The sequence below is a fragment of the Lampetra fluviatilis genome, chromosome 46 (assembly GCF_964198595.1).
Source record: "Lampetra fluviatilis chromosome 46, kcLamFluv1.1, whole genome shotgun sequence".
NCBI classification, from domain to species: domain Eukaryota; kingdom Metazoa; phylum Chordata; class Hyperoartia; order Petromyzontiformes; family Petromyzontidae; genus Lampetra; species Lampetra fluviatilis.
In genome coordinates, this window is record NC_136320.1 from 8,526,601 (window position 1) to 8,539,647 (window position 13,047).

A 13,047-nucleotide genomic window follows, 5' to 3' on the forward strand; every position below is an offset into this window, starting at 1 on the left:
ATCGGTTTGTCAAGTAACAATCTTCGCAGCAGAGATTGTGGGAAAGTGTTCCCCTACTGTGTAGAAGATTACAAGGCCTCTTTGAAGGAGCTTTTGGACTCCCTGTGATACTTCAGTCAGGATCCACCGACGACTGCACATCTCAGGGTACGTAAATTAGAGGCCCACAATTTAGCCACTCTGATAGTGTGTTGAAGGGAGAATTGCTCTCGGGCAAAGTCAGACATTACAAAGGTGCCTATCTCTGCTTATCTTTGACGCCAACAGAATTGATGCGAGGGCAGCGCGTGGCTTTTCTGCAGAAGAATTACGTGCGGCTAAATGAAGGAGGTTCTCTTCCAACAGGCAGGTTGATCACGTTAAGCAAAAAGGGGGCTCATCCAAACATGCTAGCAGCAAAAAATGGCCGTGTCTCTCCAACAAGCACACACAAAAGCACAGGTGAAATTTTAAAAGCAGACCTTCGATTCATTTAAAATTCCTCCAACCTGCAAATGTATGTCGGCACAAACACGCACCACCTCCCAAGAGGAGCTACTAAAAAGCCGCCGTACAATTACATTGTTACATTTCGTTTGTTCAAAGCATTGCTCCTTTGACGCCCTTTAGTGCAGAGCGCCACTCATGCACTAAAGCGACGCTTTTAATGTTTTTGCGAGGCCACGGAAAGCGAGGCTGCGAGGTGACACGCGGCTACACGCTCAGAGTTAAGGAAAAAAAGTCCATCGGCCGGGGCACTTTAAAGCAACGCGTTCTACGTTGCGGGAGGCCGAGAAGAGTGGGAATCTTAATGGGCCTTTGGTGGAATAATGCGTTTTAAATTAGGGCCATAATTGCGGCAAGCTTTCACCTTATTAGGCTTAGCGGGCAAGCAGCCTCGTGCGGGAAGAGCGGCGGTGTATGAACATACTCACACGCTTCAAGGAAAACTGTCAATTACCCGCAATTTTAAAAGCCCCGGCAATCTGGACGCACGCTTGCGTGTACTTACGTGAGCATTTACGGACCGCGAAAGGAAAATATTTACAGGGTTCACGAAAGTTGTATGAGGATGGCGGCTGTGGCATGCCGCACTGGCTCGGGAAGGGAGGACAGAAGCATATCGGTGGTGTGCGCTGGCTCAATCAAACCGCACGAGACGACTGCGGATTCGCGCAGATGTTAGGATGTGCTGGCTCGCTTTCAGGGCCGCAGTAATTAACGTGACGTGAAAGTGGCATGATTCCATGCAGAAATGCTAATTTGAGGCGTAAATAGTGTTAACTGTGTGGCGCTCGGGGAATTGTTCATAGCTGAAAAGTAAAAAAAAGAAAACACCTCGTTTTTTTTTCGTCGTGAACATTTCGGCCCCCTTCGGGAAATATGAACTTTCTGGTGCACGGTTGAAGTCGGCGGTGGCTTTCAGAGAGACATGAGAATGAACGCTAAAACGGACGTGAAATCTGACAAAACACAGCGATGAACCACTGCACACCGACTCATCTCAGCGGAGCCCGCTTTGCAGGAAAGATGCTCAAGAAATCAAACGGCGATGCCACTGATCGAGATCGAGAATGAGCCTGCGGATAAAAGCAATTCGTGATGCGAAGATTCATAATTGAAGCCTCTACAAAGCGGTACGCGGTTTTTCACGGAGCAACCGTGGAAAAACGAGAATAATCCAGGGAGCCAATGCGGGCTCCCTCGTTTGCAGATATAAATGCGCGCCATTTTTCACTGCCGTGTACGAACACCAATTGAACCGTCGTATAAAATAAACCGTACAGTGTACGTAGCTCATCAGAGACAACGTTTATAAAATAGTTAAAAGGAAAATCAAATGCCAAACCACCTGCCGTCAATAAATCATCTGGGCATTTCCTGTCATTTAAACTATTCCGCTTGAGCGGCTTCTGCTTTTGAATACTTATGAATTTAAATTTTAAAAATTACTTGATACTAAATTTAAAATGTAATCATCTTCTCTTGCAAGCCGAGATTTTAATCGCGCACGCTACTATTATTTTATGCCCCCACGCATTTTGAAAACGTGTCATCACTTTATAATGATGTTTACATTCGCTTTCAGGCTTTCTTTTTATTTGTGGCGTTTACTCTTTGTTAATTTGTGCAAATTATAACTTTGAAAAAAAAAGAAGTGACACTCAAATTAAAACATCGAACACGCACGGCGGGACCCATGGTTGCGGTAATTAAAATGTGGTGAAAATAAATTTACTCGATACGCACAAAAAATAACATTAAAATCACCCAAAAGGAGTTAGTTAATAAAAAGAATTTTTATTTACAATTCAACCACCGCACTATTTCAGCAATTATCCGAGGGCACTTAGCACCCTATCACCTGATGATTGGGGATGCGCACGCAGCATTGTGAGTGGCGGCGTACGCTCCGCCTCACGATAAAACGGAGTGACTAAACGGAGTAATTTAGTGGAGTTTTTTTTTTTTTTCACTGATGCTGAACGAATACCTTTATAAACATTTGTGAATGCCTCTATGAACGAAAAGCACACGCGGGCGTGCACACGTCGGCACAGTTGTGTATATTCACTCGCTTATAATGCAGCCCGTTAACATGAGATGCCGTTCAATCATCATCATCGTCGTCGTCGCATCCCTCGCTCACAAACTGCAGTCCCTCCTTGGCACGACACGCTCCATCTTATCGCGTCTGCCAATCAGGCACGCAATGGCCGTGAGAAGACAACCGCTTGCTGCGGTAGCTGCACCAGACTGAAGAGCCAATTTTTCACCGAATGTCGTCTCCGCTGATCATTAACGAGCGCATCACGGGGTAAATTTAATTCCGCGCCGAGGTGCCGGGAGTGAGCCGTAACCCAAGTGCTCATTTCAGGTGCAAAGCTCATTATACAATTTTCAAGCCCAGAGAGACTATCAAGTGATGGGTAATGCTGGACTGTTGCGGGCGAGTGAGGCGTTGAAGCCATCCTTGCCGGCTGCCGTGGCACGCGCAAAGCTTTAGATGGAGCGCACGCGCGTAACCGGACATAATCAAGCACCACTACCGCATAAGGGTTTCCCGCGGTTGTGCTTTGCAACTCTGACGTGGTGCTATCTGGCCGTGCCACGTGCTGTCTCGGCATGATTTCCGGGCATCGCACCAAAAACAAACAGCGCACCGAGGTGGGGCCCTTCGGGCGGCCGTTCCGGAAAGGGGGGCGGGGGGGCGTTACCATCTAGTTGCTTTGTGGCGGGGGTAGAGTCCACCGCAGGCCGTTACGTCCAGCGCCACGGGGGGGGGGGGGTTGGGGGGGGCGGGCGACTCACCGGAGGAGGAGGGGGGTTTGGGCCGTGGTGGCGCGCTCCTCTTGGGGGGCAGGTTGGGCACGGCCTCGCGAGAGCGGAACGGGTCGTCACCACCACCGAAAGCGCCGCTGCCAAACGGGTCGCCCGCAGCGGCCCCACCGGACGAGTCGGAGAATGGGTCCGTGCTGCCGGGCTGCAGCGCACGCAGCGGGAGCGGCTCATCAATATTACAACACCTTCGTCGTCGTCACCATCATCGTGGACCATCGTCGTCACCATATGTGTGTGTTGTTGTAATCGTCATCACCATCCACCATCATTGCCATCGTCTATCTGATTCTAATCATCACCATTATAATAACAATGATGATCTTCACCATCGTGTGTCTTATACCATCATCACCATCACCATCATGTGTGATATCATTAATACCATCATCATTGTTATCATCATCAGCACAGCCATCATCATCACCAACATGTGCTAAATAAATAATTATCATCTTAATCAGGATCTTCTCCATAATCAATATCATCTAAAAATCTTTAACAAAACGATGATGATTTTCATCATCTGAATATACATCAGAGTGGAACGGTAGTGCAGTGCGCTGCACTCTGAAACCGGTGACCTGAGATTTTAAATCGAGGTCACGGCTAACATCAGCGGCGAGTAAAATCTGAACCAGTCTTGGACATCACCAAACATCACGAGCCAGTGTGGTGAAGTATGGTCAATTACCTCCAAAAACCAAGCAGACACCTTCCTACAAAAGTGGATTGATAAAAACAAGCTTTAGATTGTAATATTACAATGGTCATTTACATGACCATGATTATCACCATACCTACCATAATCACCCAGCAATGTCTATCCTTAACGTTCGTGACGTCACTCCACATCGACCAGCCCCCCTCATTAATATTCATGATCAGGTGACGTCCTCCAAATGGACCCCCCCCCTCCATTCATAATAATTAGCGGGTGACGTAACTCCACATGGGGGGCCAAGGAGCCTCCTCCCCCCTCCTCGGTGTCAACTCACAACCCTCACTACAAAGGCAGAAGCCTCACGTCACGCGATCTCCGTGACGCTGTTGAGACTTCGAAGTAAAAAGGACGTCATGATGAACAAGGGATTCTAAATCACGACGTTTCGGGCGCAACACAAGCATCCATCATCAGGTGGGAAAGATGGACGCTTGTGTTGCGCCCGAAACGTCGTGATTTATTTTATTTTATACCTACGTGACTTTACCGAAAGAACCAAAGAGTATGGATTCCTGCAGTCACGAAAGCTTCAAATCAAGATTAAGGGTTTATAAGCTTAAAATGAAAAAGGTCCATGTCACCGCACCCTTACAAATTGCACATTAATGCAATGAATATCATGTCGTGGTCTGCTTTTCGCTTGCAAGTTTCAGATTTACTGCAATACACCCATCCTTGGACAGACAGAAGGCAAGTAAGGTTGAGTTAACTTAGAAAAGGCTCATAGCAGACTCAGATACCAAATGTCAATAATGTGCATGGGCAAAGATTGAACTCAACGTCGTCAGAATCACTGCACACACAATAAGAGAATTGTCAAGCCAGAATTGCCCAACTCATTATCTTCATTACCAAAGACAAAGATCCCCCATATAGCCTTAACATACTTTTGGAGCAAGTTCTGTTTGCGAGAAGCACCTATGAAGGCCGGCACGCCACACGAGGTGGTGGGTGGCCAGCACCACGCCCGCCGCCTTTGTCTCCCTAGTGGCGATGTTTTACGCACCGCACCAGGTACTCAATTTGACGCTGAATCGACTGAGGGGAGGCCTAGGACCGGTTCAGATAATCGTCACTGGTGTTGGCCATGAGCGGGAATCGAACCTCGGGTCACCATATTCGTAGTGCAGCGCGCTAACCATTGCACTACCGCCCAACGTCATTACCATTACCACCATCACACTCATGTTCAACATCATCAGTGTAGTGAATGCAGTCTCTATAATGGGAGTCCCATTCAACACCCATACCATTGTCAACATCAAAGTCCAACAGTTGCCCTTACTAAAAACATTTCCAAGCCTGTTTGCTGTGGGAATAAGTTCGTTTTATATATAAAATCTCTACGTATCAAAAGCACCTTCTCACCAGCACCAGGGAGTATTCTACTTTCTGCCTTTTCCTCTCTGCTGATTGGCGTGACCTTAAGGGTGCTGAAAGCCGGCGCTTTGGGGAAACGACCAGCTCAGCGGAGACAGGTGGGGCTCTACGATGTGGTAATTGGTATGATCTATATTTCACAGCTGATGTTTGATACATGGTTCTGCCATTTCAACTTAAGAATCCCAGAGCTAAAGGACATTTGAAAGAATCCTCTTTTTATTGGGGCGCCACAGTGGCGAGATGTAAACTGGTATACAGGAGGATGTGGGTTCAATCCAGACCCAGACGCCTGTTGTATATTTGGAGCTTGCATGTCTCTCTCCCCGAGGTCTCGTGGATTTTTCTCCGGGTCCTCCGGTTTTTCCCTCCACATTTAGAAACATGCGTTTGGAGTATTTGGCTGCTATAAAATTCCACGTGATAAGCCACTTTGTTGATCTATCATTTGTGGCTAGATAAATTCTGAAAAAGAGCTGTATAGCTGGTAAAAAAAAAAGTTTATCAAATTATCTTGGCAAAAGCATCACCGAGTATCAAGGACTCAATTTTTCAGGAAGACCCCACATTGAGACATTTGACCAAATCAAATTGCTAGATTTAGTTTTACTTAGTTGTGGGTGTCGGTGAAAGTGGAGTGCCTGTGTATATGGAACGAAAACACTCAGCTGCTCAACACATAGCCTGATATCTACATCAGAAACGGTATTGGCTACACGTTCACCTCCTATATTCACCTGCTGCTTCATAAAGCCACGATGCTGACATGATGCATAACCCTTTTTCTAAAACTTTCTTCAATGATAAGAGAGGCCCTCCTGTACACACCTGCCACATAGACATCACCATTGTCCCACTACATGTATCTGATAGGCTGAACGTACCCACGGCTATATTTTCCGGCTTGCCGGATGCCCTCGTAATGTAAGCTACAACCAACACTTCGCAGGAATAAAAAAACAATTCAGAAATATTCAATCTCCCTGGAAAGCGGAAAAACAAGGTTGCGGTAAAGGACAAAGTTAGTAAATTTTGTGACGCTGTTAAAAGTGTCTTGCAATCCCGACAATGCGGTAACGTTTGAAGTGGCTGTGTGTTGGTGTCAATACAGTTATTCAAATCAGGCAACACATGTATGGGATAAGCGGCCACTGTGGCCAGGAAGGCCATAACACCGGACTAAAAGACGGTACTGCTTTTTTGTTTAAATCCAGTGTGCATCTAATACTCACCAGGACACAGTCAATGCAATGCATTGGCCTTGCACTCACCGAAAGTAAAAACAAGCCGGTGAATGGAAAAGGCTGAAGTAGCGGAGGTTCTAAAATGCAAGGATATTTCACACCCCATGAACACCAAATTACTTCCCATGCTGGTTAAAATAACACTTGGAGAGAAATAAACTCGCAAAAAACTTTTGCCGAACGTTAAAAAAATATTGTTAAAAGTTAGACGAAAAAAAAGAAAATTGGGTGTAAAGTTTGCAACATCTTTGTGATTAAACTAAAGAAATCTTAGCACCCTTTTGAAATAGTTTTCTTTCACAAATGTGTGATATAATACAATTACAAAAAAACACTAAACTTTTACACTTAAAACATTCTAGACTGTGAATCAACAGCCTTGCACTCTCAAACTGTGAGGTCACCAAGTTGCATGGTTCTTTGCATAATGCATGTTAATGTATTCAAACAATATCACACTGTTCCCTCCGGCAATGTAGATGTTTAACATCGATTTTTACTAACGTTATTCCCCACAATCTTCCAAAAATCCTAATAAATCCACCAAAAATCCTATTAAATTCTATAAGTTCCCCTCAGAACTTGGCAGGTTGGAATTTTAATAACCTTTTTAAAAAAAAGATATTATCATACCGAAATATTAAATTAAAAGGCGGACAGCCCCGAGTTCCGATGCTAGGTTAGAAGCTACCGTCGAGTTCTTTAAAGGAGCAGTGTTTACAATATTCAATGACAAACTTAATTCACAACTAAAAAAACTCTACACACGTTTGTTAATAACACCGTGGGCCTTAAACCGTAAAAAATATAGAACAGGCGACACTCTGCGAAACCGCCCTTCTTCATAGCACCTAAACAGACTGCAAGAGTTGGATACCAAAGTTTACATTGTGGGACCTAATAAGAATTACATTAAAAAAATGTGTCCTGATGATAACCAAGTAATTTATTTTAAACTGGTGATTTGGTCGTTAAGCAAGGATAGGAAATACACGTTAAGGCTTTAATTAGTTCCAATAGCATCAAAAGTGCCCTTTTTCACCAAAAAAACGTACTTTATAATATTTATAAAGAATTTATATCAGCGGTCGGGAACCTATGGCTCACGAGCCATATATGGCTCTTCCGGTGATGGCATATGGCTCCCAGACAATTGAGTTGAAAATAATAATAATATTTTAAAAAAAATCGCTTTGGAACTGATTTTAAAATACTTGTGATATTGCTTAATAATACTGTGTCATTTTAAAGTAAACAGAAATTAGTTTTGAAGATAAATTTCACGGGTCACGGGTTCCGTGACCCGTGACCCGTGGGTCGGGTCGGGAAGCAATGGCTCGCGAGCATGTCACGGGTCATTGTAAAGGTGAAGAAATCCATTTGATCAGATAGCCAACTAGTTTATCCGCTTCAACCCTTGTAACGGGAAAGATGGCGAAAAGAAAAAAAGACGATGATTACCGTGCATTCCAGGCTGCGTGGACAGAGGAATTTGCATTTGTGGAGAGAGCAGGATCTGCGGTATGTCTAATATGCAATGATAAAATTGCATCGATGAAACGGTCAAATATAAAGCGGAACTTCGATACGCACCATGCTTCATTTGCATCGAAATATCCAGCGGGGGACAGCAGGAAAAAGGCATGCGAAGAGCTACAGCGGAGAGTGCAGACGAGTCAGCAGCAACTACGTGTGTGGACCAAGCAAGGTGACGGGAATTCCGCTAGCTTTGCGGGTGCTTTGGCAATAGTAAGGAATGGAAAGCCATTCATAGATGGCGAGTATGCCAAAACATTCATGCTTGATGTGGCCAATGAACTGTTTGATGACTTCCCAAATAAAGACAAGATAATCAAACGAATAAAAGACATGCCTCTGTCAGCAAGAACTGTTCACGATCGTAGCATCATGATGGCAAATCAAGTCGAGGAAACACAAATTAAGGACATAAACGCCGGGACATACTTTTCTCTCGCGTTAGATGAGTCAACAGACGTTAGCCATCTATCTCAGTTCAGTATAATTGCCAGGTATGCTGCAGGTGACACACTGCGTGAGGAAAGCTTGGCTGTTTTGCCAATGAAAGGGACAACAAGAGGAGAGGATTTATTCACGTCTTTCATGGAGTTTGCTAAAGAAAAAAAACTACCGATGAATAAACTTATTTCTGTCTGTACTGATGGTGCACCCTGTATGTTGGGGAAGAACAAAGGATTTGTAGCGCTTCTCCGTGAACATGAAAAGAGAGCCATCCTAAGTTTTCATTGCATCCTGCACCAGGAGGCGCTTTGCGCTCAGACGTGTGGCCAGGAGCTTGGTGAGGTGATGTCGCTGGTCATTCGAGTGGTCAACTTTATTGTTGCCCGAGCTTTAAATGATCGCCAGTTTAAAGCTCTGTTAGAAGAAGTTGGGAATCATTATCCCGGTCTGCTTTTACACAGCAACGTGCGTTGGTTGTCAAGGGGGAAGGTGCTCAGCCGTTTTGCAGCTTGCCTGAGTGAAATCCGGACTTTTCTTGAAATGAAAGGCATCAAGCATCCTGAACTAGACAACACTGACTGGCTCCTGCAGATTCACTATCTCGTGGACATAACTGGCCATCTGAACCAGCTCAATGTGAAAATGCAAGGTATTGGAAATACAATCTCATCCCTTCAACAAGCAGTGTTTGCATTTGAAAGCAAGCTGGAAGTCTTTCTCAGGGACATTGAAACAGGTCGTCTTCTGCACTTTGAAAGACTGCGACAATTTAGAGATGCATGCTTAGCAAGTGACTCCACTCGGCTTTACGTCCAATCTCCTGCAGTCATTCAAAGCACGTTTTGGAGAATTTCGTGCGCGCACTGGTCTTTTCAAGTTCATCACTCATCCACATGAGTGTGCAGTGGACAAAGTCGACCTGACATGCATCCCCGGGGTCTCTATCGGAGACTTTGAGCTGGAAGTTGCTGACCTGAAGGCATCAGACATGTGGATGAGTAAGTTCAAGTCACTTAATCGAGAGTTGGAAAGTCTTGCGCGACAGCGAGCAGAGCTGGCGAGGGAACACAAGTGGACAGAACTGAAAAATCTTCAACCTGAAGACCAGCTGATTCTTAAAACTTGGAACGAGCTTCCTGTGACATACCACACAATGCAGCGTGAGTATTGCCGTATTGACCATGTTTGGCTCTACATATGCATGTGAGCAGTCATTCTCGCATATGAGGAACATTAAGACCAACCTACGCTCACGTTTAACTGATGGAAGCCTCAACGCCTGCATGAAGCTCAACCTCACCACGTATGAACCAGACTACAAGACCATCAGCAAAACCATGCAGCACCAGAAGTCGCATTAAAAGTAAGACATATTTAATTTATTATACGTTAAAAATACTATATGGCTCTCAATGAAATATATTTAGAAATATTTGGCTTTTATGGCTCTCCCACTCAAAAAGGTTCCCGACCCCTGATTTATATGAATACTTAAGGATACTAACAACATTATAAACACATCATTTTAAAAGCCTGGTTAATCAATGCATTAAGTTATATTTACTGTACCTACAACAGCCCTTCGTTAACAGGGGAATTGTCGGTAAGCGAACTCATTGGGCTCTATGGAGGCAACTACACTACATTATACACTACACTATACACTACACTACATTATACACTACACTACTATACACTACATTATACACTACACTATACACCACTACTATTTACTACACTACTATACACTACACTACACACTACTATACATTACACTACTACACAACTACAGTGATACCTCGGTTCACGAACTTAATTTGTGAACTGACTCTGATCGCGAACCGAATTGGTCGTGAACCGAGGCACATTTTCCCATGGGGTTCAATGTAAATCCGGTTAATCCATTCTGACCTTTTTTTTGGTTTTTGAAGCACAAAAATATGAAACAAATTACAATACACATTAGTACTGTACAGTATAGTAATGTATAAAGAGAGAACACTAACCTTGCTTGAGATGACTTCAGTAAGCACTCAAACGGGTGAACTGTACAATACAGTAAGTACAGTACAGTAGTACAGTACAGTACTGTATGTGCTAAAAAGCACACCAAAAAGCAAAAAGTCACTGAAAGTGTCTTCACAGTACTCCCAGTACTTCTTCCTGTGTCTCTTCTTCTCTCCACGATCTTCCTACAGGAAGTCACGACCACGTGACAGCCTGGAAATAGCATTAAAATGGCCGCGGCTCCTGCTCGTGAACCGAAGCGGAGTTCGTGAACCGGAGCAGATTTTTATGAACTTTTCTGTTCGTGAACCGAGTTGTTCGTGAACAGAAGCGTTCGTGAACCGAGGTATCACTGTACATTATACACTACACGATACACTACTATACACTACACGATACACTACACTACTATACACTACATTATACATTACACTACTATACACTACACTACTATTCACTACACTACTACTCACTACACTACTACATACTACACTATACATTACACTACTATACACTACATTATACACTACACGATACATTACACTACCATACACTACACACGACACTACTATACACTGCACATTGGGCTCTATGGAGAACCGATTAGTCGTTAAAAGGGGTGGTCGTTAAGAGGGGTTCTCCTGTATTTTAATCCAGCTGTGAATGGATTTCGGCCTACGTCAGTGATGAGGTGATCAAATGGTGTCACACTGGTGCAGTGGTTAGCGCACAGCGCTTTAAACCCTGCGAGCCGAGTGTGACTGTCAGCTGCGGCTAATGTGAGTGCTGGGTGATCTTTGAACCAGCTCTGGAACTATCCCATCCACAAACCCACACTGACCAGAATAGTCAGTGTGGGTATGGGGTGGGATTTTATAGCAGTCTTTAAAATTAACCTACGCCAGTAGCGCCATTATACTGCACGCAATCTCTCAGCAATACATTTGAAAATAAATGCAATTATATATATGTATATTTAGCATGCGCCTGGAAACAAGTTAAATGTTCACCTTTTTCATTCAATTAAGATAAATTAAGATGTTAGACTGATCAACAAAAATAAATCACTTGTGAAAAGTACGTAGGTCGAACTTTTTCACACCGTATGTAGCCAACCATGCTCATCAGAAGTGTCATAACAGATTGTAAGCAGAGCGCAACACCACGTGTCAGACTCACTTGCAACTGAGCCATTGGTGAAAATGTGAAAGATTGGATGTGTGCACACCTCTAGATAATGACGGTTACATCAAGCACACATCGGTTACTGGGCAAGATAAAATATTAAACTGCCTTAAACATGGCGAAATGTTTTACTGCTATTCAGAAGCAAGAGAATGTACACAAGATTAAGAGCACATCACCGCGTGAGAAAATGTCAGATTTGTGAACATCTACAGTGAATGGCCGGTTACACCGCAACACAAAAATGATGCACTGGGCGAGGACGGGTTGTCAGTCACCGCGGATATGTAACGGTCGGACATATGACATTGCCCCGTATGGGAATTTACAATTGTTACTGACGGCATTGTTATCGTCGTCATCGTAACGTTTGTTTTGGATGTCGCAATGTCGTGGTGATTTTACTCGAGATGAATTTCCGAAGTCGGCGAAGCCTTGGCTGTCAAACGTGCTGCTCCCAAACGGATCCAGCGATGAGAACGGGTCAGCACTGCCCGCTGCACACACACGAGCAAAGACAAAGACAAAGACGCCCCATACAGACTTCAACAAACTTGAGGCAAGTGCTGTTGGTCCAGCGCCTATGAACGCCGGCACGGCACACGAGGGGGTGGGTGGGCCTGCACCACGTCCGACCACCTTTGTCTCCCCAGTTGTGATGTTTACACAACGTAGCAGGTACTCATTTAAGGCTGAGTCAACCTTGAAGAGGCCAATGACCATTTCAGATCATCGTCACTGACGTTGGCCATGTGCGGGGCTCGAACTTGGGTCCCCGAGTTCGTAGCGCAGTGCGCTAACCACTGCACTACCACTCCCCACGTGTATAGAGATATATATATGTGTACCCAACAACAACAACCGCCATTCGCCACTAAGTGGCAGTGGCGTCACCACGACGCTTGTGCCAGGCCATGTGCACCTTGAGGCCACGTGAAATGTCAAACGCCCGCTGGCAGGAGGTCACGGGGCAGACCCAGGTGCCACGGGTCGACTGACTGAGATGACCGAGATGTGTACCCGCACGCACATACACACGCAGTAAATGACATGCTTTTGTTTAAAACGTAGGCTTTGGCGACCAATATTATCCATAAGAGGTTTTTTTGGGTTAGATCACATAAATATAAATGTGGTTAAACCAGGCCCCACCCGACACAGCCAATTAGTAAGGTTTGCCACGTAAACAAAACATGCCAATTAGTTACT

General features: G+C 44.6%; 1 protein-coding gene across 4 annotated transcripts in view; it reads right to left on the minus strand.

Annotated features, from left to right (window-relative positions):
• Positions 1–13,047, minus strand: part of EPS15L1 (epidermal growth factor receptor pathway substrate 15 like 1) — a 111,009-nt gene that overhangs the window by 18,175 nt on the left and 79,787 nt on the right. For all 4 annotated transcript variants that reach the window (XR_013640087.1, XM_078877073.1, XM_078877072.1 and 1 more), the window contains exons 21-22: positions 12,244–12,335; positions 3,292–3,463 (exon numbers count right to left, since the gene is read on the minus strand). Coding sequence is in view for 3 of the 4 variants with exons in the window: in XM_078877073.1 (XP_078733199.1) it covers positions 3,292–3,463; positions 12,244–12,335 (264 nt within the window). In the remaining variant the exon portion in view is untranslated. The remainder of the gene's footprint in view (positions 1–3,291; positions 3,464–12,243; positions 12,336–13,047) is intronic.